General features: G+C 36.6%; 3 protein-coding genes and 1 long non-coding RNA gene across 5 annotated transcripts; 1 reads left to right on the forward strand and 3 right to left on the reverse strand.

The window, feature by feature from the left end:
• Nucleotides 1-298: 298 nt before the first annotated feature.
• On the forward strand, nucleotides 299-4,103 carry LOC101247216 (probable LRR receptor-like serine/threonine-protein kinase At4g36180). The gene has a single exon (XM_004238567.5). It carries the CDS (start codon nucleotides 516-518, stop codon nucleotides 3,924-3,926), a length of 3,411 nt encoding a protein of 1,136 aa, XP_004238615.3. The 5' UTR covers nucleotides 299-515; the 3' UTR covers nucleotides 3,927-4,103.
• Nucleotides 4,104-7,984: 3,881 nt separating this feature from the next.
• On the reverse strand, nucleotides 7,985-10,381 carry LOC101253279 (V-type proton ATPase subunit c2). Its single transcript, XM_004238275.5, has 3 exons — nucleotides 9,829-10,381; nucleotides 9,453-9,738; nucleotides 7,985-8,322 (listed from the first exon to the last, which is right to left on the reverse strand). The coding sequence occupies exons 1-3, from the start codon at nucleotides 9,905-9,907 to the stop codon at nucleotides 8,190-8,192; spliced, it is 498 nt and encodes a 165-aa protein (XP_004238323.1). The 5' UTR covers nucleotides 9,908-10,381; the 3' UTR covers nucleotides 7,985-8,189.
• Nucleotides 10,382-10,808: 427 nt separating this feature from the next.
• Nucleotides 10,809-12,275, reverse strand: LOC138347873 (uncharacterized). Its single transcript, XR_011220440.1, has 3 exons — nucleotides 12,150-12,275; nucleotides 11,240-11,356; nucleotides 10,809-11,144 (listed from the first exon to the last, which is right to left on the reverse strand). It is a non-coding gene; the product is annotated as an uncharacterized lncRNA (long non-coding RNA).
• A 462-nt stretch (nucleotides 12,276-12,737) lies between these two features.
• Nucleotides 12,738-25,380, reverse strand: LOC101247522 (lysine-specific histone demethylase 1 homolog 3). 2 transcript variants are annotated; one of them, XM_010322113.4, is made up of 9 exons: nucleotides 25,174-25,380; nucleotides 22,411-25,074; nucleotides 20,427-20,568; nucleotides 17,888-20,254; nucleotides 17,709-17,802; nucleotides 16,845-17,323; nucleotides 15,643-16,359; nucleotides 15,443-15,517; nucleotides 12,738-13,350 (listed from the first exon to the last, which is right to left on the reverse strand). In XM_010322113.4, exons 2-9 carry the CDS (start codon nucleotides 24,705-24,707, stop codon nucleotides 13,285-13,287), a joined length of 6,237 nt encoding a protein of 2,078 aa, XP_010320415.2. In that variant the 5' UTR covers nucleotides 24,708-25,074; nucleotides 25,174-25,380; the 3' UTR covers nucleotides 12,738-13,284. The 2 variants fall into 2 exon arrangements, with proteins under 2 accessions (XP_010320415.2, XP_019069262.2); XM_019213717.3 differs by lacking the exon at nucleotides 25,174-25,380 and having other exon boundaries at nucleotides 22,411-25,163.
• Nucleotides 25,381-26,475: the final 1,095 nt, after the last annotated feature.

A 26,475-nucleotide genomic window follows, 5' to 3' on the forward strand; every position in this document is an offset into this window, starting at 1 on the left:
GATATAAGAAGAAGAATAATTTATGATTTTGAAATAAAATTTTCAAATATCTAAAATTTTAATATTAAATTAACTAGGTACATATAAGTTCTTATTATTTATATAAAATAAAATTAATTAAATTGATCATCGAAAATAAAATATATACTTAGTAATACATAAATTAATGTCATTGATATAGCAACAAGTGTATTATACCATATTTGTGCGAGTGATGTTTTCGTTTCAAAATAATATTAATAAAAACGTGTAATAGGTCGTTATAATAGTTTATTTTGATGTAAATATGGAATGAAATAAATGTTTAGTACCAAAAGCCACAGTGCATAGCACAACACATGGCGTTAGTCTTTGTCAGTGCTGCTGCTGCTTCTTCTTCTCAAACTGAAACTTTTTTTTTTTTTCAGCTCATACGCTCCTCTCTTCCCCACTTCCATTAACACCCACCATTCTTGATTTTTCCTCCATTTGATCTTCTTCTTCTTCTCTACCCTTACCCACCACCACTCCTTCTCATGTCAACGGCTACTTTTCTTCTCTCTCCGCCATTGGTGGTGGTGGCACTAACGTTGCTACTTATCAGTGTTTTTTCCATGGCTGAAAACGTTACAGAGACGGAAATGGAAGCGTTAATGTCATTCAAAAGGAATTTGGAAGACCCACTTGGGGTATTAGACGGTTGGGATTTATCTACCTCATTAGCTCCGTGTGATTGGCGTGGGGTTCTGTGTGATGCCGGCAGAGTTCGTGAACTCCGCCTACCTGGGTTACAGCTGAGTGGAAGGTTAACTGACCAGGTTGGTAATTTACGCCAGCTACGGAGGTTAAGCCTACATTCTAACAACTTTAATGGCTCTGTACCACGCTCTTTAGCTCAATGTGCTTTGCTACGCGCTGTTTACTTCCATTACAACTCTTTTTCCGGCGAACTCCCGCCGGCTATCTCGAACCTTACCAATCTTCAAGTTTTAAACCTTGCTCACAACTTCCTCTCCGGTCATGTCTCTGGTAATGTTCCAGCAAGTCTTAGGTTTCTCGACCTTTCTTCTAATCTCCTCTCCGGTGGCATTCCGGGTAACTTTTCAGCTGATTCTCAGCTCGAACTGTTAAACTTGTCGTTTAACCGGTTCTCCGGTGAGATTCCGGCGAGTATCGGAGCTTTACAGAAGTTAGAGTATCTCTGGCTTGATTCTAACCAACTTTACGGCACTATACCTTCAGCAATCTCTAACATTTCCACATTAATACACTTGAGCAGTAGTGATAATCATTTGCAGGGATTAATCCCGGCAACAATCGGTTCACTTTCCAGTTTACAGGTAATCACATTGTCGCAAAATCAACTATCGGGTGTGGTCCCTGCATCGTTTTTCTGTAATGGGTCAGTAAATGCTCATGCTATTAGGATCATTGAGCTGAGTTTCAATGCAATCACGGGTTTAACAAAACCTGAAAATGCAGCATGTTTGAGTGCTTTAGAGGTCTTGACCCTTCACGGGAATCACATTAATGGTGTTTTTCCTGAATGGTTGACGAGTTTTTCGTCTTTGAAGGTTCTTGATATCTCCGGGAATGCAATTTCTGGAACTCTGCCAAATGATTTAGGGAATTTAAGGTTTCTTGAGGAGCTTAGACTGGGTAACAATACATTAACTGGTGATATTCCTTCTAATATTGTGAACTTTGGTTCATTGGGGGTACTTGATTTAGGTGGAAATCGGTTTTCTGGATTGATTCCACAGTTCTTGGGTAAATTGACAGGGTTGAGAATGCTGTCTCTTAGTGGAAATCGCTTTTCTGGTTCAATTCCGGATAGTTTGGGGAGTCTTTATCAGCTGGAGTTTTTGGATTTGAGCATGAATGATTTGAATGGGAGTTTGCCTCAAAACCTTATGTTGCTTAGCAATTTGACTAGTTTGAACTTGTCCAGCAACTTGTTTTATGGTGAAATTCCAAGAGGAATTGGAAACTTGCATGGGTTAGAGGTTTTAAATGTTAGCAATTGTGGGTTCTCAGGGAACATTCCGACTAGTATCGGAAGTTTGTTGAGGCTGACAACTCTTGATGTGAGCAAGCAAAACCTATCTGGTGAATTACCCTTTGACATTTTCGGGTTGCCAAGTCTACGAGTTGTGGCTTTACAAGAGAACATGTTAACTGGGGATGGTCTTGAAGGTTTTAGCAGTTTATCTGGTCTGGAATATTTGAATCTGTCATCTAATGCCTTTTATGGACAAGTTCCGAAGACATATGGTTTCCTGACATCCTTGAAAGTTCTTTCTATGTCTAACAGTGGTATTAATGGCTCAATTCCAGCAGAGTTGGGTAACTGTTCAGGCCTTCAAGTGCTTGAGCTTCGAGGAAATAAGTTAACAGGTCAAATTCCGAAGGATTTCTCACGTTTATCTCATCTAAGGAAGCTTGATTTGGGACACAATGGATTAACCAGGGAAATCCCTGAAAACATCTCTAATTGTTTGTCTTTGGCTACTCTCTTGTTGGATTCTAACCATATTTCAGGTCACATACCAGAGTCGTTGTCGAAATTATCAAACTTGGAAATGCTGGATCTCTCTTCAAATAGTTTGAATGGATCAATTCCTTCAAGTCTGTCTCTGATTTCCAGCCTGAGGTACTTGAATATTTCCCATAATCATCTCGAGGGTGAGATTCCAGAGGCGTTGGGTTCTCGGTTCAAGGACCCTTCTTTGTTTGCTGCGAATAATGATTTGTGTGGAAAGCCATTGAAGGAGTGCAATGACGTTAGAAGGAAAAGAAAGAAGTTGATCTTGTTCATTGTTTTGGCTGCTGTAGGGGCCTTTTTCGTGGCAGTGTTTTGTTGTGGGTACATCTACGGCCTTATACTTTGGCACAAAAAGTTAAAAGGTTCAGCTGAAGGGAAGAAGCGAAGCCCAGGCCGTGCGAGTTCAGGAGGAGAAGGGGGCCGTGGAAGTGGAGAGAATGGAGGTCCAAAGCTTGTTATGTTTAACAACAAGATCACTTATGCAGAGACTTTAGAAGCGACAAGACAATTTGATGAGGAAAATGTGTTAAGCCGTGGAAAGTATGGCCTAGTATTCAAAGCCACTTTTGCAGATGGAATGGTCTTGGCTATCCGTCGCCTTCCTGATACATCAATCGAAGTGAACACATTCCGCAAGGAAGCTGAATCCCTCGGCAAGGTGAAACATCGCAATCTGACTGTTGTTCGTGGATACTATGCAGGACCACCACCTGATGTTCGATTTGTTGTGTACGACTACATGCCTAATGGAAATCTTGCTACACTTTTACAAGAGGCGTCTCATCAGGATGGCCATGTGCTCAATTGGCCAATGCGCCACCTGATTGCTCTTGGCATTGCTCGTGGCTTAGCTTATCTTCATTCCGTTTCATTGATTCACGGGGATGTAAAGCCACAAAATGTATTGTTTGATGCAGATTTTGAAGCTCATCTTTCGGATTTTGGTTTAGATAAACTAAGCCTAGTAGCAACCCCAGCAGAGACTTCAACATCTTCCACCCCAGTTGGAACTCTAGGCTACATTGCACCTGAAGTGGCATTAACTGGACAACCCACAAAAGAAGCTGATGTATACAGTTTTGGGATTGTATTGTTAGAGATACTAACAGGAAGAAAGCCAGTAATGTTCAACGGGGACGAGGACATTGTCAAGTGGGTGAAGAGACAACTACAAAGAGGCCAAATTTCAGAATTGCTCGAGCCGGGGTTGCTGGAACTGGATCCTGAATCATCAGAATGGGAAGAGTTTTTGTTGGGAATCAAAGTTGGTTTGCTTTGCACCATGCCTGATCCTCTAGAAAGACCATCGATGACCGATATTGTATTCATGCTCGAAGGCTGCAGAGTTGGTCCTGACATTCCCTCTTCAGCTGATCCTACAACTCTTCCTTCACCAATGTGATATGAAAATTCAAATTCTTTGCAAGAAAATTTCCTTCAATTTTCTCAGTTCAATGTTGTTCATGCATTTCTTCAATGTATTGTTATTATTCCATTCATTATCATTTTGTTTGTACATTGTTCATTCAAGAGTTTGTTTGTTTTGTGCAAGTACTATATTTCAAGTCTATTTTCTCAATGGCTTTAGCAAACCTTTGATTATCAGGTTGGCTTATTGGTTATCAGTTTGTAGAAATGCTAAACCGTTATAGAATCATTAAAATATTGACTTATCGGTTATTGATTTATCAGGTTTTGATCGTTAAAGATTTGACACAAAAAAAAAATATTGAAATCACTTAGAAACAAAGTGGTATATATATATATATGATTTTTTATCGGTGATATATAGTCATATGGAATATCTAAAACTTATTTTTTTTATCACAAATTCTTTTGTTGATGAAACTTTGTTTCTTTTTGGGACGGAGAATACAATATAATAAAGTGGTACTTTTTTATAATTGAGAAATCAGGGAATCAACTGGGAACAAAAAAAATATGAATTCCCGCCAAAATAGTAATAAAAAGAATAAAAAATAGATAGAATATGTACAAGTGGAAAATACGAGTATATATTTATTATAAATAAGAAAGTAGCCGTTAATGTGACAGTGAAAACTGAAGCCAAAAAGCTTTTTTTATGGGAAATGGAAATTGTAGGGTCCCAGACGTTAGCATCTGTCTAAATAATTTCGGATGTTCGATACATGTTAAAATCTAATTAAATTTATATTAAAAGTGAAATATTTTTAATAAAAGTGATTTTATACTTTGAATTGTTAAAAATAAATAAATAATTTAGCATTAAGTAAGAATCAAATTCAAAATTTATCAATCAAATAAAAAAATACTTATCAGAATCAAATTTAAAATTTATCAATCAAATAAAAAAATACTTATCATTTCACCGTAATATAATTCATTGGAAAAGGAAATGAGGACCAATATTTTATGTGTAAATTTAGGTGACAAGTGCTTTTACTGCTATTTGGGAATTGGTTGGTCCAAATAACAAAACCACGTCGGATTTTACGGAAAATAAGCTATACTTTGACCATCTATGTGGTCCTCTGTTGTGTCTTATTGTGATAAATATATTTGAAAAAATATATTATAGTTAGAACTATATTTTAAAATTCAATTCTATGAACATATTCGGATACGTACGCTATTACGATACTAGAAGCTTATATTCAAATTTAGTGATCAAATCTCAATGCAATACGAGTTTTAAAATCATGAAATTCAAATGAACATTTAAATTAATTTTACGAGATATATGTTATTTTTTATCCTTAGAAACCCAAGTCTGGTGAATTTCTGACTCAATATAAATTATGAGTTTTCAAAAACAGTGTCTATATAACATCAGTAAGTACATGACTGAAATGAGGGGTCAGTGTTCAGACATAAAATTTATATATGGCTGTAATTTTAACCTATGGTGAAATGTCATTATTTATTGCATAGTATTTATATTCTGATTCACCACTCTCATGAAAAGTCATCACTTTTTTGTCATTTAGAGGCAGGTTCTTTGTCCAAGTACAAAAGATAATTTAAATTGTTTTATATACATACACTACAATAAATAAGTATATATAGTAGCACTATTATTTTACGGTTTTTATAGTTATGTACAATTTAATATTCATGAAAATTCCAAGAATGAAGTAGCTTAACGGTCGAAAATAATGGCATGATGGTATATTATGGATTGCTTTGCTGGTGATGTTAAATAGAATATAATCCATGTAGCATGTGGTACATATGGTATCATTATGAAATATGATAAATTCATTGCAGACTTCTATCTCGTTTATTCGATAAAAGTGAATTTAGAGTTTATTTTATTCAAATCATTTTTAATATACTTTAAGAGAGTCGTTCTGCAATTATGTCCATGATATGTATTGTATAATAGTTAGTATTAATATTAGTTGCTCATCAGGTTGTCTCCTTAACTTTAATTATTTTAGTTTTTCAATGAGACGATAACACGATTCTTAAAAGTATGTTCATAATTGGACCTTCAGGCTTCAAACATGATTACTTCTGAAAAAAATATGTGAATTCATAATCTCCTTATAAAACTGAGTATATTATGTATATATTTTTTGAAATAGGTATAAGTAGATTAACTAATTATTTACCTGAGGGACTAAGGAATCAATCCTTAGTTAAAATATTTTTCCTTGCTTTTTTTTTTTTTTGAAAAAACTGTCGACACACCCATGTTTTTAGTAAGACAACTTTCACATATAGCAAACAAAAAATTCATATTTGTATGCTATAGCAAAGTTTGCATAATTGTGTTCCATAGCAAACATAAAACTGTATAATTCGCTATACATATACAATTGTATAATTGGCCTAAATTGTATAATTCGATGGCCTATTTTGCTGCAATTGTATAATTTGCTTTGCATACAGTTGAATCGAATTAAAATATATGTATATTGCATAATTATAAGTGTATTGCAAGAAGATATATGTTTTTTTCTCTCGCTTTATACAAAAACAGAAGCACAATATATACACTTATGTTGTATAAAGTTAGAGAAAATTGTATTTCACTGCAATTGTATAATTCGTAATTGTATAATTTGTTGGCCTTTTTCTCTGCAATATTTGAAGTAAAATGTTTATAATTAAGTGTATAACACGAGGATATACATTTTTGCATGTGTATATACAATTTTCTCTCGCTTTATACAAAACAGAAACAGAATTATACACTTCTGTGTATAAAGCGAGAGAGGCGAGCGAGAATAGAGAGTGGCGAGCGAGATTCTTGGGAGAGAGACGCTAGCAAATTTTAGCTAACGTTTGCTATGGAGCACAATTAAATCAAACTCTAGCTATTCCATCTATTTTAGGTTATTAGTTTGCTATTATATACAATTTTCCCTTTTTAGTAATGCATTTATATTTTTAAAAGTGAAAAAGCTCAAATATGTCTATCGAATTTTCAGAAAAAACTCATTTACGTCATCCGTTAAAGTTTGGCTCATCTATGTAATTATCGCTTAACAAAAGACTCATTCATGCCTTTATTTTTTAATAATGATTTTGCAAAATTATTTTTGACACATGGCCTATTATGATTCGATCACGTCATTAATTTTTTTTAAAAGAAAAAAATCAAAATTCTGAATAAAAATTAAATTAAAAAACCCACCAAAGTAAAGACCCACTCAAATTTTAAAATATATATCCCTAATTTATTATGGTGGGTTATTTTAATTCAAATTTTGTTCAGAAATTTAATTTTTTTCATTAAAAAAATTAATGACGTTGTCGAATTATAATTGATCACATGTCAAAAATAATTTTGCGAAATCATTGTTAAAAAATAATAACATGAATGAACCTTTTCTTAAACAGATAGATGAACCAAACTTTAACAGAAAATATAAATGAGTCTTTTCTAAAATGTCGGTGACATTTTAAGCCTTTTCCCTTTTTAAAATTCTAGATTAGCCTCTGTAGACACATGAAATTAGTTTATGTTGATGATCACTGATGTCATTATCTCTAACAATAATGGGAGTACACGTGTCTTCATAAAGGCCAACCAAAACCAAAAAATAATAGTAAAAAAAAAAAACCATATCCTCTAGATATTGATCTTGCGACTAAAATTAAACTCACTCTCCCAGTTTAAATACCATTAGGGATATAAGCCATATTTCATGTTTTTAAAAAGGCAAAACATGTGTCGGAAATTACGGTCAATCACAACTTCATATCAAGTTAAAACTAGACAAACAGATTGAAAAGTTAAAACTAGACAAACAGATTGAAAACGAAAGGAGCAGTTCTTTTGAAATCAGGAAGCAGGCAAAAAGTTTATTGTCCATCTTTTTAATATAATCAACAGAAGAGTAAAAAATATACCATTCAAAGCTGATACCAAGGTCCAAGTAGCAGAAATCAATAGATGTAAAATGGCAAAGATATCCAGAAACAAATGAAAGCTTAAAGTAAAGTCAATATAAATTAATACAAGGAACATTTTACAGCAATCCAATTATTTGTCTTTCAAAAATATCCGAAAAGTTTGATATCTTTATTGAGGGAATCTTCTTTGCCAAGCAATCAAATACATAATCACGAAGGCCAAAACTAAACAAAATGTAATTTAACAGCCAAACTAGCTCATCGAACGAGGAAGAACACAAAGATACTTCACAATTATGGAACAGGTGACACTCTTTCTCTACTCTGCTCTAGATTGACCAGCGCGAGAAGAAAGGATGATACCGACAATAAGGCCGTAAAGAGCCAAGGCTTCAGCAAAAATAAGGATCAGAATCATTCCAACAAAAAGCTTTGGCTGCTGTGCATTAGCTCTGGAAACAACAGAAACAAAGAAATGCAGCATTAATTGGTATGTCCTCTCATCTCAAGTGAGGAAACCTCCTTCTGAGTAAAGGATAAATGAAGTTAGCAGAACTATATGAATGTCGAATGCTATATACGAAAACGGAAGTTGTGACTATCAACCCCTACATTAGTTAACCAACAAAGCCTACAACATAAGACTGCAACTTTATATATACTCAGTTAAGCCACCAAGGTGTAAAAGTCTAACAGCTAAGCATACGATTTTAAACTTGATGGATAAAGGACCTACATCTATAACTCTCTCCACTTAAATATAAATCTAGTGGCAGGATTTGAACCCATGTCATGCGCCTAACACATACATCATGTGTTACACCAAAGCTGCCCTGGAAGTTCTCTTGAGACTAACAAAGGAAAAAGAATCCTTAAAGGTGAATTTAATCTCCAATTTCCCGTTCAAACCCAAACATGCAGAATTGCTGTATCCCAAAGTTCAGTCAAACCCCACCATGCAGAATTGATAATCCGAACGTTATAATCACCACTCTCCAGTCCCCCCTTCCCCTTCTTTTGCACCTTCGCCTATCTACACCAATCAGTCATGAAGAACAATTTATAGTCCTTAAACAGAATCCAGGATCTATTTATTCACTAAAGGCCATCTATTATTTTTATCACAGTCAACCACATGCAAGTAAAGATCAAGTTGCAATGAACTCAAGTTTAAAGGAAAAAGAAACAACTCAAATATTTGGTAGCCTAATATCTCTCCACCAAATACACAATTCACCATTACTCAATTCAGACAAATCATGAAAATCCTAAAAAAGGGTGATCTTTTTTAATGAAGGACACCAATAAAAGAGTGATCTTTTAATAAAGGACAACCAATAAAAGCTTGGCTAGTAAGTAAATCCAGACAGATCATACATAGAAATGCCAAAAGGTAACAAAAAATCTGCCATAACTGATTAAAGATCCAAACCCACATGCTCTTCACATCTATCCCAATACCAGCATATAATTAAACATAATGCAATATCAAAAAATTAAATCTTTATGAATCTCTATATCATTTCTGCAATAGCACAATGATTAAACACAATACAGAAAATTAGCAAAAATAGTAAAATACCTAACACCAGCATCACCAACGATTCCGATAGCCATACCAGCAGAAAGACCAGCAAGTCCACAAGCAAGACCAGATGAAAGGTGAGCATATCCATCAAATAGATAATACGACTTAGTTTTCGGGTTAATCCCAGTACTAATAATCACAGCAATAATTAACCCATAAATACCCAAAACTCCAGCCATAACAACTGGAACAATTGACTTCATTACCAATTCCGGCCTCATTACACCCATCGACGCTACTCCTACCCCACTCTTCGCTGTACCATAAGCTGCACCCATACCTAAATTCACAAAAAAAAAATATTAGATTTGGATTCAACAAACAGAAAATTGAAAAAATCATAGCTTAGATCTAATGGAAAAAGAATTACAGGAGAAGACTAAGGCAGCTGCAGCGCCGAGGAAGCCAAAAAACGGTGCCGTTTCATCGCCGCTAAACGTAGAAGCCATTTTTATCTTCTTCGAATTGGGAAATTGAAGTGATTTGCGATCTGAGTGTTTATTGGAATCGATTGATTGATTGATCTAAAATGCTTCTGTTAAATAATACATTTGAGATCGTCAACCTGATCCATCACTTGAGCTCTAAATGGGCCTTAACCCGACTCTGACTAATCAAGTATCTGTGTGGGCCTAAAGCCCATCTTTGGAACATGAATTTGCAAGTTTAGCCATTTCAGACATAAGGTGTCTAAAGTTCTATATTTAGAATCCACGACATTAATAACATATCAGTATAATCTCACAAATACTGTGTGAAAAGAGTAGTGTGCACGCGAATACCTTATCCCTATCTCAGATAGGTTGTTTCCATCTCACAAATACGGTGTGAAGAAAGTAGTGTGTACGCGAATACCTTATCCCTATCTCATTGAGAGAAATAGGTTGTTTCCAGTAAACCCTTAGCTTAACCCCCCCCCCCCCTCCCCCCCCCAAAAAAAATGAAAAGGGAAACAAATGGAAAAAGAGAATACGAAAATGAAAGCAATAACAATAACAACAATATAACTAGTGGAATCTCAAAAAAGGTAAAGTATACACATACCATATCCGTACTACAGAGTTGAGGAGATTGTTTCCGAAGAACCCTCAATTCAAGTATATAACATATTAAGAATACGAAAAGAGTAACGAAATAACACAAGCGTCAAATATTTGCGTAAAACCATCCCAAACTTTTGTTGAGGAGATTGTCTCATTTCATTTTGTTCATAGTAGTACCTCCATCCATTTCATCCATGACCTCAATTTAGTTTTATTCATTTTCACTCCCGCGATTACATTATTTAGCCATCATGGTACGTCATACATTTCATGCTAAATAAAATTACAATTTAAATAACAAAAAATAGTGAAATGAAATTGTTAACCAACATCGAGCAAATGTATCAAAGAAATAAAAAGGAATAGAAGCGAAGGAACGATTGTCCTTAAACATGCATACGCGATTGTACTGCGTATTTGCGCACGAAATCTGAAATTTAAAATCTAAAAGATTAAATGGTATATAGGTCGTACCCTAGAAATTTTACACCATAATCCAACAAAAAGTTTCAAACATAAGGCCACTGGGCAGACTACTTAAAAAGAAGCACTGGCATTTCAGCTTCAGCGACCATGTTTAAGCCTCATAGGAACGGTTTCTTCAATCTTCCACATATGACCATAATCATTTGATTAGTGTACGCTGTCAAAATCAGAAAGAGGCACTATTAAACATTTAAGCAAAACATTAAACAAAGATAATAGGGGCAAATATCAGGGGAGGAAGGGAGATAATACCGTGAAATCGGTAGAGGCAACTGAAATGATGAATCAACAGCTGCAAATCATCAATTATCTTGTAACAGAGATCTTGCTGGCAAGCAAGTGCTTGTGCTCCGTGACAGCAAACAGGAACTAAATGCACATAGAAGATTCAGTAAATCGAGGCAGACAACAGATGTAGGAAGTGACGTTATGAACTGCAGTGCTCACTAGGGCACAAATAAGCACAGAAATCACAATCATGCATCAAGAAGTTACTACATGCCAAGGGAATTATGTAAAAGCTGTTGTGTATATGACTTCCATACTAGCATATTGAAATCTGACATTGAACTAAATGACGGAAGTGGAAATAGTTACTTCTGCAAAGAGAATCAGCACACACATACTTGGCTAATTAAAAGACTATGAAGTCCACTACAATTGGCCAGTGAACAATGATCACTGACCTAAAGAATTTCAGGCTTCCTCTTTGTATGCCTGCCTGACCTGAACATCAGAAGACTTATATTTCCATCTTTATCTACTGCATTGAACATGAGGAAAACGAGAGATTTTGATTGGACGTTAGCAATCCAATCAAGAACCTCTTCCCCAATTCAACATCATTCTGCACTGAACAACATAGCTGATATTTTCATCTTTATCTACTGCCAGTAGTACACATACTGCCGGTACCGGTACTCATTCCAAGATGTTCAATATGAGAAGTTATATGTTTCTGCAGAACTGTATACCATCAAATTTCACCAACCTCAAACCGAGGGTATACTACTAGCCTGATGGATAGACCCATCTCATTGAAATCTTAAGAGAAACAGAGGGTGAGACAATAGGAGGAAAAATGACCACAATTTCTAATTGGTAATACCAAAATAAAAGCAGGCCCTCAAAAGTAAATAGGAAGGCCGAGTGAAATCACAACCTGTAAGGACTGGAATTAGCAAGTCGTCCAAAGAGAAGGCTCTCCTCCTGCTGCCAAGTAGTCTCTCAGCTCTCAGCTATATGCTTAACCTGACAATAAAGGAAATATATAAGACCAGATAATGTATGTGAGAAATCAAGGGATTACTAGTGTTATGCACATGCATCTTTTCATCAATTGCAAACTTCAAATGCAGAATTAAAATGTCTTTGACTAACTTATCCCTTGAAAGAACTGAGTACACAAGGCAACAATCACCTCAGCTTCAACAAAAAAATGGAAGGCGATATAGAAAACTTACTTATGTAATCCCTGTTCTTTTGGCCTTCTTCACTGGATAGTGCATAGGGATTAAGAAACCTCATGAACAAATATCAAGCCACTTGGACACAATCACCAAAAGCACACATCTCAACAATGTTCTCTTTGATTGAGTGGAGCAATCCAAGATCATAGAAAGACATTCAATATAGCATATCTAAGAGATTTCATCTACACTATAAGAAAAAAAATCTTTACGAGGGGAGATAGGAGGATTTTGTTTTTACTTATTCTGAGAAATCAATATTTCAAAATGAAGGAAGCATATGACGCCCTCAAAATGTTCTATATATTTGTTCCAATGATAACAATCCTGAGCTGTACACATACCAAAACTAAAGAAAAGTCAGAAGTGATTGTTCATCAAAGGGGAACCCTGAACTGAAAGAAACAAAGGGCTACTTTTCTTCTATATAATACAACTTCAAATCTGACTACCAATTCTAAACCTAATCTTGCTATCTCTTAAGGAATTCACGTCAGTCAGCAGGAGTAGTAGTAGTATAACATTCACATGACAGACATGTTTTCACCGACTTTATCACCTTGAGATTGTTTCTTGCAGACACCGCAACAGAAATGTCAAAAGTCTCAAATTTGCAGGACAATTAATCAGTCTCTTACAATAAACAGTCCATGATACATTCAACAAAAGAGTCTCTGAAGACGATAACTAGCTTGGCAAGGATAATTGTTCAATGAAGCCTGCATTCCTCACTCGTCCATGATTGTTGCACCCACTCGTGAAAAAGTTGATGAGACTAATCACCCTGCGGTAAAGCATCAATAAGAGTGACTGCTCATCCTTTGTCCATTATGATTTTGCACCCGGATTCATCTGAATATGCCTTTCAACCAACTTGTCCACGAAATCTCTAATCTGCAGATTTACCAATACAAAAAATCAAAGGCAGAAATGCAATGAAAATGAAAATAAATACCAAGCATATTGAGTGAATGCTATAAAAAAAATACAAGTGTTTTTAGTTGGAGTATATCTCCAAACAGATCCACATAATTTTTATTTTTTAGGCTTATTTTATTTTTATCATAATAATCCAACCTATCCAAAGGTCTGTATGGAGGGCGATATAATGACAGAGGATAAGAAAAACATCCCTGTATTACCATTCCATATCTTATGACATATTTGCTCTTCCACGGTTTTGAGATGCGAAAGATGGCTAAAGGTTTTCATGTACAATATAAACGTTTGTTGGGGTGAAGGGCAGATCTGGAAAAAAAGCAACCCCATTTTGATGATTACATACTATTGAGAACTCCAGAAAAAGGAAGGAGTGAAAATAATACAAGATTAAGGATCAAGTTTTTCTTCCAACACCAAATCTCTTCACTTGCACAAGCTTGGAGAGCTAAGAGTAGAATATTTTCACTCTCAGCAATGTTTTCAGCTGAGGACAAATGCATGAAGGCTTGAAGATTCGTGTTTGTCCTTCTTGTGGACAGGCCATGCTAATCTTTCTGTATTGTTCCATTTTATAGGATGTCACCAGAAGACTATACATGGAGGCAAGAAGAGTAAATAGATTCATGTTTTGTTTCCTTTTTCTACTGTGGGGATTAGTCGTACTTTGCAAGGTTTGACAAGATAAACCCAATTTAAAGAAAGAAACAACTACTATCTATGCAAACTTAAGAGTACTCGTTATAAGAGCTTTAAGATATCTATGTTTGGAAGTTAAAAAAAGGAGGAAACAATAAATCAGCATAGCTTCTTACAGGCTGTCCTGTCCAGTCTAGAATTTGAATAAATAGGCTTTTCCCCTCCCCTTACTCTCAAACCAAACAAGAGAAAACAGTTCCCTTTCACTATCTCCTCCACTTGCCCATTCCCTTTTCTCTTTTCTTTCTTCTTCTTATTTTCTGTATATAATTGAGGTCCTTTCCATTCTCTTATGTTTTATGAAGGAAAATCCACAGCCGCTACCCCTTTGGGTGAGCGCAGGGTAAAGCCCCCATTCCTATGCAAACCACACCGAAGCGGTAAACCGCACTAACCAAGCTTGGTGCGACGAGCGCGATCCAGAAGGCAAATCCCTTGCTTTCGCTGGCAAGGGATTTCGAACTTTGAGACCTCCAACATGGAAGTCCCAAGTCTAAATCACTGCCTAACTTACCCCCAAAACAAAATTTCCACTTTCAGCTACAAGATATATGTAAAGGCACTTTATCTGATAACAGTGAATGGTGGGAAAGTTTGTTCAACAATCTCACATTCAACCAATCAATTATGCCTCAATCTCACTCAATCCTATCCTTTCAATACTAGACAATTTGGCTTTTAAGGAAAGTTAAGAGACTAAACCTAGATTAAAGGTTCTCTATATCTCATACACATCCCTATAGACTAAACCAGGTAAACATCATACCTAATGCAAGTAAGAAAATACGAGTCATTTGCATGAGAAAAAGCATATTTTTTTTTCCTTTTCCAAGTTTTAAGATATACAAATGAATGTTTGCCAAATTTCCAACAACTAGGCCAAGAGTGGCTCTTCTGTATACAGGAACCCATAATACCAAGGATAAATCACAATTCACACCTAAAGATCCAATCAATAGTTTAACCTCTAAACCTTCTCTATCCACAAAAGAGAGGCCCTTTTCTGAGAAAGCAAAAAAGGGGCAGGTCTTCCACACTCTTTTTAACACTTGGCATTTGGTGAACTGCCATATGAATTTAAAGGAACTGACGTGAAAGGTCTTTGGCCAGACTAAATTATGCAATAGTAGAATTTTATACACTAAGAGTAGGGTCAGTCTTCCATACGCTTATGCTTATTTGCATTTAATGTAACTCACAACTTTATTAGCTTTGTGTCCTTTTGAAATGCTTATATATTGCAGATCAAATTTCTAGTTTAAAGAAACTTTAAGAGTAGAGCAACAATAAGCAGTTAGAACCTATTCAACAATGCAAAAAGGTGAAATCAACTGAGAGTAGTTTGTACCTTGTTTTTACGTTTGAAATCAAGAAACTCGTACACATGCATGGCCTTTTTAGCATCTGTGGCATGTTCCATTACCTGGAGTTGGGAACAGGATCAGTTAATTATAGATATAAAAGATTAAAGAACCTCAATTATGGAAACAAAGAATAAAGAACCGAACAGGCTACGAGAAGTTAGGGTGAGTCAGGACAAAAGCAGACCTTTGTAGCAGTTTTCTTCATTATGGATTTATACCCATCCCTGTCGAGTTTCCTTGCTTTATAAAGAGGCATCAGCAAAGACGCAACATAATCTACAACAGCCTGCTTAATTCTTTTTGCTCCTCTCGGTTGATTATCTAATGCCTCTTTATTTACAGTAATTTGTGAGGCAGAGCTTTCACACACTAACACATCATGCTTTCTCATATCCATTTTGGAACTCACGTTTGAATCCTCTTCATCAGTGACATGCATCACTGGATCATAGAAATCTGAATTAGCAGCAGCTGCTTGACATTGCCACATTTCAATGGCATTGTAATCCTTTATCCCCACACTATTTGAGCTATCAACCCATGCTTTGGTGAATATACTACTATCTACAGGTGCACATTCTGCAGAGTGCTCCTTATAGTTAAGCTGACTTGCATTGTCATTTGAGAGGCTACGCTGTGAGTGATTATCAACAGACATTTTTGAACTGTCAAGGTTCACACCAGCAGCAGAAAAATCAACAGACCAATCCCTCACCCGGCAATTGCGAGAATCAATTTCGGATAAACAATCTTGCCTTCCTACCACACCGCCAGGCCAATTCCTTCTGATGTCAGACTCATCCATATTTGCATATTGTTCCCGTCGAGCAAATTTGTGAAATGAGGGTATCTTAGGAAGCTGCAGTGGCATGTTACACTTGGCACCAGATGAAGCATAGGCCTGCAATGAAGGGTAATCATTGTACAGTTGCTTAAGAGAAAAGCAAGATTTATTTGACAAAAAAGAACATAAGACAGACAAAAACATTTGCAATATAGAGAAGCCCAAAAGCAAAGTAATAGAGAATCCAACTTTGTGTTTTTCCCCTTTTTTATAAGTTATATACTAGAGGAATAATAATAAAAAAAATATAGCATATTCCCTTCTCATATTGAACAAATGAATCAACACGACTAATAAATCTTGGGATGATACACCATTATGTTGCTTTTGGGCTGCACCATATTATAAATGTTTTTATCTGTCTTTTTTTTTTCTAAAGCAACATAACAGGGAATCTAGCTTGTGTGTTTCCCCTTTTTTCAATAACTTGCATACTCGAGGAATAACCAAAAAAACAGTAAAAATGTAGCACATCCCCATATTGAACAAAGGAGTCACCACAGTTAATAAATCTAGGATACAATACATTATAAGACACTAACCTCAGCAGCTGCTAGAGCAGCAAGGCGAGCAGCTTCTGCAGCAGCAAACGCAGCCTTCTCTTCCTCAGACATGGGAAAATTTTGTGTTTCCTCACTGGTATCATTTTGCCTTCCTACTGAAGCTTGAGAGGTTGACGGTTCAACAACTGGAATAGCTCCTAACGTGGCTGGCCTGACATTCAGCTTCTTGTTGTTAACACTAACAGCTAAGTGATTTCCTGCCGATGAAGAAACTTTAGAACTCCGTTTACTGTCTACTGCTGAAGGATGACTGCGAATAGGAGGTTTGCCAGGTGCTGCAATGTGTTTGCTCTTCGAAGTATCAGTGGCAGTGGATTGTCTTAGTAATTTCAGACCACCATTAGCAGCCTTCTCCTTTCGAAAAAGTTCTATCCATACATTGACAAGCTGACTTGCTACAGCACGTATGTCACGGCTAGTATGCACACAGACTTTTTCTTTAACCGTTTTCCCAATACCTGGATAAAATATGACAGGAATAGAATCAGTTAAATCAATGCAAGGACAAAGCAATACGCTAATGATATGACAATTATAAGGATCATTAGCCATTAATGGATATAGAAAGCAAATATTTTGAGTTTATAGCATACAAGCTGAAAAATATGAAACATTAACAGAGAATATTGATAGCCCCGATGGGGTTGTGCACATAAATAATTTGAAGGTACAAATCAGCTTATAGCAAACAATATCGGAATAAAGGTGAACAGTTCCAGAATGGCAGGGCTGCCTCTTCGACCCACCCCCAAAAAGAAATCTCAAAAGAAGGTTCACAATAGAAAAAACAAAGGAGAGCAGAAGGGGGTGGGGGTTAGTTCCTTTACTCAAAGGGGAATGTACCTGACAGTCGGACTGCAAGCAAATCAGTTGAAACAAGTACTAGTAGACGAACACAATGGCGCAAGAGTTGGGTCCCATCCTTTCCCATGGAGTCCTGTGACCAACAAACATTAGTCAGACAACAAGCAATTTGTGTTCAACAGATATGGCATGAAACTAAAATATGTGACGATTAATACCAGCATCCACAAATTAAGTGTGCTAAGCCCTTCTTTAGTTCCAGCAAAAGATCTCAAAACTTCTACCGGAAGTTTCAACAATTCTTTTGCGAGATGCAATCTTCCTGCTGTTGTATTGGCCTTACAGAACATGTCCCTTAGCAAATTCTCCCGGGTCACGATCTTCACCCCATCCAAAGACTCCTTGCACAAAACACTTGAGAGCTCCACTGCTTCAAGTCTTTTTATAATGTCCCTTATTTCACTCCTTTCAACATCTGAATGCCTCATTGCATCCTCCATTGCCTCTACTTCTGCTGTGTAATCAGTGCCTGTAGTCAATATGTCAATTATGCGCACAGCTTCACGTAACCCACTCATCATTGCACCACCAACCGTGTCAGGGTGCTCCTTGCAGGTAGCTTCACCTGCAAAAAATAAACAGTTCTCCACAGGCCGGCCCAATATGTCATAATCTTCTCCCGATGACCCTACAGCCACATAAGAGTAAGCCCCGTAGCTATAAGGATCTTTTCCCCAGTTGGTGACCACTGAAGCAACTGGATCAGGTACCATTTTCTCACCATAAAGCTTTCGCAGAACCAGTAACGAATGCTTTACATGGTCATCGGAGCTCATTTCCTGGCCATCTATGGCAGCTTTTCCAACCACTAACGCTATAAGAACAGGTGCCCCAACAGTTTTCTTGACATTCCAGAACATAAAGCACCTGCCCCTCTCGTCCGTATCTTCAGCAGTCGCACCAAAGTAATCAATAGAATCATCCCAAAATACTTCAGGAAACTCCAAGACAACTTTATTAAGGACACCAAAACCAAGCCTTTGGATAGATAAATCTTTCCACTGGGGTAAAGGTGGTGAAAATTTAATTGTTTCCGCCTTAAGACACCCTAATGGAACTGTTATAAGCACTGCATCTCCAGAAAACTCTCGTCCATTTGTCGTGGAGACTTTTACCTTGTTAAACAAATCATTATTTGAAAGAACATCTTTTTTGCAATATGAAATATCAGTAACAATGTGGTTCAAGTGAATGCAAAGTTCCTCACCTAGTGCTTCAACAACGGAGCTGTAGCCGCCTTTAATCATACAATGAGCTCCACCAAAACCTCCATATGTATCATCCTGATTCCAATAAGGAAGAGAGACTTCTTTAAGCAATGCAGCACAACCATACTCCAAGTTAGCAAAATGCCAATCCATTACCCTCCTCTCTGGGGGGCTCAAGATCTCTACCTTAGAATTATTATTTTGAGGAACTCCGACATCAGAAAGTGCCATGGATTCCAATGCTGTCACTGATAATTTTTGTGGTTCATTACCCATATGATTTCTCGCAAACCGGGCCTTCTGACGCTTCTTAAGGGCATATTCTAAACCATCCTCCAGGGACATCCGCATCGCATGCTCCCCTTTTTGAGCAACCAACAGTACCATGTCATCCAATAAGCTATTGAATTCTGCTTCCAATGCTTCATCCAGATCTACTGGTACTTTCTGGCCAGTAGCTACATCGTACAGGGGACAATCACTGTTCAATACAGTCAATTCAAGACCCAACTGTGCACAAATCAATGAAGAAGGATCTGGTCTTCTTTCAGTCGCCACATCTGCCTCAATACCAGTAATAATGCTAGCACCAAGGTCCACTGGAACAGATATAGACGAGCGATCTGTAAAAACACGACCACCTATTCTACTTCTGGCCTCGAGCACGGTGACATGGAAACCTTGGCGCTTCAGGTGCCGTGCTGCAGTTAGGCCAGCAGGACCCGCACCAACAACAATTATTTCTTTTTTCCCTTTTGCATCACAGCAAGTGTTTAGGCTTTGACTCCCTAATGAGTCAGATGTGAACCCACAAGAATCTTCTGAAATCACAATGTGTTTATCGGCTGCTCTACCATCAATCTCTGTATTGTTGGGAGGCAAAAGACCTGGATCTACAATATTCTGTAATTCACTATCCTTAACTTCACTTGAAGGCACTTGAGCAACTAAACCTAGATCAAATGGTTGACGCGGTGACTGAATATCAAGATAACCATTTACACGGCAATCATCAATAGGACATTCTCGCGGCTCTGCTAAAGTAGATAACTCTATGGCCTGCCTATCAATGAGCTGGCAATCAGCTCCACATTTTTCTGTCTTTTTCCCTTCATCAGATAAGACATCATTCTTCTCCGGCATGATAATCTCAGAACTCTTTGACCTCCCAAGAATAAAAGAAACTCCATCATCTCTATCAGCAACAGAAGCTCCAGATTTTTCTATAGTCTTCTCTTCCTTCAAAATTTTCAAGCTGTGTTCAACACCATTTTCAGCTTTATCCTTTTCAGAAGCAATTCCAAAATTTATGTAGCCCTGTTTAAAAGTGGTTAAATTGTGAAAAATAATGATAAGCAAGCAAAGAGAAGGTCATGAACCAAAGTAGTTTTATATAGAAAGATCATACAAAAAAGAAGGGACGGATCTCCTTTGTAAATCTTGAATAAGAAAGTTCAAATGTTAACTAGGAGGATTGCAATAAACTTACACATTGATCAAGAAATGAATAGATTTGCCGTATTAAAGAAGCCCGAGGTGACTCATCCGCTAAAGGGGTTTCAGACACTCCACATTCTGAAAGTGGCAAGACGCGACTGATGTCTTTATTCCAAAGGCTCAAAATCTGATTCCTGCATCGCAACAAAGATTCACCAAAAAAGTTGAGTCAATTATGAAAATATGTAAAACAAAGACGATTACACTGCATCATAACAGAAAGTTAACATGCAGATTAAACTATGATCCCCAATCTACGCAAGTTAACAATTGAAAGTGCCAAAACAAAAAACTCCTTCAGTCACAAAGCTTAGATTTCCACTGCCCACTAACAAATAATTTAGAGAGTAAGAAAGCTTTCAAGAATAGTTTAGAGAGAGCTTTCTTATCATTGAAAAAATCCCCTACGGGCTGCTGGTCCGACTTAGTGCGCTGGTTCGAAACTCTGGAGTGTATGCCTCTGCCTCTATACAGTAGTTATAAGAGAGAAAACATGTTCAAAAAAAACAAGTATCCGGAACAATATTCTTATTGTCCATGCATGAGCATACATAAGCCCACCTTCCTAAAGAGTGGCTTTTGTATAAATTCTATGAGAAGGGGCAAGGTCGGGCATGCATAATTTACAGTAGATGCTGCAAGTTAGGGTAAGGTGAGAACCCTAAAGACCCACCCACCTGCATTACAGAGAAATTTTAAATTCTCTTGTTTTATTTAGAAAAGAAATTTAGCTTTATAGTATTACCATCTAAACGGATCATCATCTCTCATGTTCTTTGAATACTTGCAGTGCTCGTGAACAATATGTTTGTTGAGAAGAAAGGTGGAGATTGGAAAAGTAAAAGTGGAGTGTCAGGATATATCTCTTGTTTGCTGAGATACAACCAAAAGTGAGGGGTTTGATTTCCCTACAGATCAGCTTTTCCAATCCGTCTAGAACTGAAATGAAATCAAACGAGAAAGGATGTTTGCTTTTACCCCTTCCAAGTTGCAACCATACCCAACTCAAAATAAAATAATCAATATTCACCAAAGAAGGAAAGAAGTTAGCTTCTCTGTATCGTACCCTCCCTTCCCTACGGGAACCAAACATATTCTAATGATATTCTCATAGGATGCATCGAGGAACAATTGGTACTTTGGATCTCTACATAGATTTGAAACTAATAACCCATTCGAAAAGGAACTACTTGTTCCCTTCTCTTACAGACCACCAGGATATGAATGTAAAGACGCATAAAAGGAGAATGAAAAACATACCTATCCAACCAACTGCAGAAAAAAGACGATCCTAATATTTGAATGGAGAATGGTAGGGGGCTGCCCATTATCACCATGTTTGAACCGTTCGCCACTAGTTCTGGGGCATTTCTTGGTAATCAGGAAAAAGGGGAGGAAAGATACTAGGCTTTTAAGGCATACTTTATCTAAACTAAACCTTCAGGCAGCATCACCTGTCTAAAAGAGAGAAGAACTTTTTGCAATATCGTCCCAGTATTTACTGAAACTAACAAGAAAGACGGCCATTGCTTGCCAGCAGACTAAACAGAGCACCCATCTAAATTATGTTGTAAGTATTCATAAATGAAACTATTATCTAGAAATTTCACCCCTTTCACCATAAGAACTATCTTTGAACATTATTTGTATGGTCTTTTGCCCTCAAAGGAGGTCCCTAGTTCTAACTCTTACAAGAGTTCTTTTTAATCGTTAAACCCTTCGACGAGTTCTATCTAATGCCTTTTCAAGGAAAGCAGGAGCATATTCATTTCTCTGTTCAAAATAACCATAGAATACCTTAAGTTTTGCAATAATGAACCGGAGCATGGATTAGACTGAACCCAAAGAAGCAAAATTAAAAGAAACATTATAAACATAATTTAATTATCTCATGGAAAAACCTCTTGTAAGGCACTTAATAACAAGGTATTAGAAGAGAGCGGATATGGTATTCAGAGTGCAAAATTTGTCATTACCTGCATTCCAGAAATTCCAGTAGTCCAACTCTGCGCTTCAGGAGCTCCTTAAACTTGATTCTTTCTACTGGGCCAACTTCACGAGCTTTAAGTCCAACAGATACTGCTGCTATCCCGCCATTTTCAGTATCCATAACTGTCAACGACGACTCAAGCTTCTCTCTTGTTTTGAAGGCATGTCTACCCTCTCCATCTTGATGACTTGAAAAAAGATCTTGCCCATGCACCAGAACGTCCCAATCCACATCCCCCTCATAGGCCATATCCCCGTGCCTGCGCTTTTTGGTCTTGCGTGAAGCACGTTGACCTGAAAAGATTCTCTGCTCTTTTTCTTCAGCTGCCAGCTTAGCCTCAGTCTCTTCAGCAACACTTCCATCACATTCTGGTGTAATTGACGGAGAAGATGTGTCATCAGCCTCATCATCTCCAGAAACAAAGACACGACTTTGATGATGTGCACCTTCACAATTCTCATCAGCCAGTTCACTCTGATGGAAAACCAAACTGCATTTGCGCAATGAGGTAGCAGCATTATCAATAGTCAATTGTTTGGAAGAATCATATAAGTCATCATCATTTTCCATGATTTGGTCCTCCTGCTTCATCTGGCTGGCATTAACTTGCTGACTCCTTCCTATAGACACCAGAGACAACCCACCCGCAAACACTTGACCATCCTCCTTTGGCAAAGAAACTGGAGAACAAGCTTGCTCATTAACAGAATCACCAGAAATTCGCTGTTGATTATCAAAGTCACTTGAACACTTCTCTACTGCAATAAAATCGGGCGCCAAACGAACTTGAGCATACCCAGAACCTTCCATGTCTGTCTTCTCCTTGGCTGCAGTTGAGCCTTCCAACCGGAAAGTGGAGGAAATCAAAGTCCGACTAAACACATTGCAGATGCTTCCTTCAGATGTATGATCAAGTTTGTTCAATAGCTGAACACTTCTACAAGAACCTGAATCATCTACTTGATTTGAAGAGCACATTTGATCATCTACATGAGTTTCTCGGCTGCTTAAAATTGCATTCACATCCATATCAGCATTGAATTTGGTTTCTATCACGGGATGCTCAAGCATCTCAACATTCTCAGGAGTAATGATACCTGCAGACAAAACATCACGACCTGTTGCCATTGGACGATCACTAAAACCATCCTTGGAAGCAGACTGTTCATAATAAATAGAACAGTTCTTCAAGACATCCTCATCGTGAAGATATTTGCAATTTCCACGCACAATATTATATGTTGTGGCAGTTTCCTCCTCACTAAGTTTACTATGACATTTGACCTTACCATCTAGGACACCTGCGATCTTATTAAAACATGCTGGTAAATCTAATTGAGATCCTTCAATGGAAGAAGTATCATCTATGGCGATGCTTGATTTCAACAACTCAACATTGTTCAATGCAGATGAAAAAAGCTCTGGCCTTGAATCAGATTGTAATTGAATGAGTTGCACAAATTCTTTATTTTCAGACAAGTGCATATCGACTGAACCTCTATCAAGTGCAACATGCACATTCTCATTGGATTCAGGCATTTCTTCAACCAATTTCTGGCACATATTTTTGGATATGGAAGGAAAGATTTCAGTTGCAGTAGGGCAAGAGTTCAAAACGTCACATAAAACTTCACTTTCCTTCCCTCTTTTCAACTGCAAAGAGCTGTGTGATTTCTTAAACATACCAGATTGTGCTTTCTTCAGAAAAGCTGATAGTGAATCTTCTAGAATACCATCCATGCAATTCGGAGGGCTTTTTCCACTCTCTTTATCATTTTGCAGGGACATATCCTCAGATATCTCTACTTTCTTCAGCTCCGAAGAAACCTTTGGTCTCTTACCTTTTCTCTTATTCCCTTTCTCAAAACCCTTATCAATTATCCCTTCAGATAGACATTCAACATCTGACAGACCGTTTTCCACAATTTTTGCCACTGCCTTCACAGACCCATCTGGAGATTCCACTGTTAACTTACTGGCATTGCTACTTGAGCTTTTCCCAATTGTTGACACGGATCCACTATCCTTCTTCGGACCCCTCAATTTCTTCCTAAAACTAGCTAATGTATCATCCATGCCAACCAAATGTTCATCCTTAACCGCCGTTTTCTGAACCACATCCTTACTACCACCTAAATCCACCTTCGCTTTCTTCGATTGTTTTTTGCTTTTTAACTTCAACAAAGACCCAATAGGCTCATCATCTCCTGAATCAAACTTCATCTCAATCCGCTTCTTAGTTCCTCTCTCTAACCTCAACTCAACATTTTCTTCCTCCCCCATATCTAGCAAACCCTTATTAGGGTTATCAATTTATACTTACACCTCCTCCCTCCACATATAACATACAACCCTTCCAAACACTAAATCAGCAAAACAAATCCAAATTTCACAAATCCTTAAGATATCAATAAACTTACACTTCCTCCCTCCACATATAAACCTAGCAAAAAATCCTTCTCACATACAACATACAACATATCACTAAATCATCCAAACAAATCCCAATTTCATATACACAATAATATCATTCATATCCTAAAACACAAATCTTCTCCCTTTGAACCAATGCAAACAATTCCACAATACTATTTCAGTTTCCAGTAACTAAAAAAACATCAAATTACGCTAAACTCAACACTTCCCACACCTGTAAATCGTTAACAACACAAAACAGCTCAAAATTGAGAACAAAAAGTAACAAAATTACCAGAAAATTAGGGTTTTTTTTTTTTTGAAAGGATCGGACCTGAATGTTGAAGCTGTTGTTCCGTAGGTCGCGTGAGTGAAATCTTCTAAGAGAGAGAGAGTGGAGAACAAGAGGGGCTGCGCACGTTAGCATCACCGGCTGAAGGAAAACACTATTCCTACTGTCTCAATGAAAGATTTGACGTATGATATATAAAATGTATATTGGGATATATGTTTTTGGGGGGATTTATAATAAATACACAAAAAGAGGGTTAAATGTTTTTGGTGTGAATAACCCTTGTTTTATTAGAAGTTGGTAAGTAAATGACAAAAAGTAATTATGAAAATTAGATTCCATTTAATGTGTAACGTAAATTTCTGTTAGAGTGTTTGTCGTTGGGCGTTATATTCAAAGTAATGTAAACTATTGTATTCAAATGTAACGTGGCATTCTATTAGACTGGTAAGATTAATCAATATATGATTTTGATTTTTAATGATTTGAATGTATGCTTTGATTTTATACAATAATAAGGTTAATTAAGAGTTTGGTGATTTTTTATATTGTGATAATGTTGTTTGATGTTGCGTTTGTATGAACATGAATGTGATTAGTTAATTAGTTTGAAATTCTCTTAAATGTAATGTGACATATTCTTGAATTGTTAAGATTAGTCAATATCGATTTTTGTTATCAGTGATTCTACGGGTGTCTGAATTTGTTTAATAATAAGGTTAATTATGAATTAACCGATCTTTTATGTCACAATAATGTCATTTAATATTGCGTTTGTATGAATCTAAATGCGATCAATTAGGCTGACATTTATGATCTCTTAAATGTAACGTGACATGTTATTGGATTGTTAAGATCAATTAATAACTATTTTAATCCTTAATGGTAATAGGATGTCTTGATTCGTAAAATAATAAGATTAATATATGAGTTTATCGATCTTTTACATTGTAATAATGTCATGTTTGTACAAAATCTTAATATAACCAGTTAGGCAACCAACAATAGCGATTTAATTCCTTGATGATTTTATGGATATCATGATATATTCACAACACGATAAAGTTTATTATGAGTTTACCAGATCTTTTATATTACGATAATGTCATTTGATGATATATTTGTACTAACTTGCATGTGAACATTCATGGTTTTTAATTACTTCTTATTTTTGTGAAAGCTACTTACAATTTTAATTTTATTGCAATTATCTCATGAACTGAATTTAGTTAATTAGGTTGAAATTCTCTTAAATAAAATTATGATCCTCTATTTTTATATTTATATTTTTGGCAGTGCTAGTTACAACTTTAGTTTATTGTGAGTTATCTTGTATTTCTTATT

The sequence above is a fragment of the Solanum lycopersicum genome, chromosome 4, assembly GCF_036512215.1.
Source record: "Solanum lycopersicum chromosome 4, SLM_r2.1".
Classification (NCBI taxonomy): domain Eukaryota; kingdom Viridiplantae; phylum Streptophyta; class Magnoliopsida; order Solanales; family Solanaceae; genus Solanum; species Solanum lycopersicum.

Bases quoted from the DNA above. Each gene is read 5' to 3' on its own strand.
- LOC101247216 (XM_004238567.5), top strand. From the start codon at position 516: ATGTCAACGGCTACTTTTCTTCTCTCTCCGCCATTGGTGGTGGTGGCA.
- LOC101253279 (XM_004238275.5), bottom strand. From the start codon at position 9,907: ATGGCTTCTACGTTTAGCGGCGATGAAACGGCACCGTTTTTTGGCTTC. The intron at 9,739-9,828 runs GTAATTCTTTTT...TTGTGAATTTAG, and splicing joins AGCTGCCTTAGTCTTCTCCT to GTATGGGTGCAGCTTATGGT. The intron at 8,323-9,452 runs GTATTTTACTAT...TGTTGTTTCCAG, and splicing joins GTTGGTGATGCTGGTGTTAG to AGCTAATGCACAGCAGCCAA.
- LOC101247522 (XM_010322113.4), bottom strand. From the start codon at position 24,707: ATGGGGGAGGAAGAAAATGTTGAGTTGAGGTTAGAGAGAGGAACTAAG. The intron at 16,360-16,844 runs GTTAGTGTCTTA...CCTTCATTGCAG, and splicing joins CTGCTCTAGCAGCTGCTGAG to GCCTATGCTTCATCTGGTGC. The intron at 15,518-15,642 runs GTCTGCTTTTGT...TCCCAACTCCAG, and splicing joins TGAAGAAAACTGCTACAAAG to GTAATGGAACATGCCACAGA.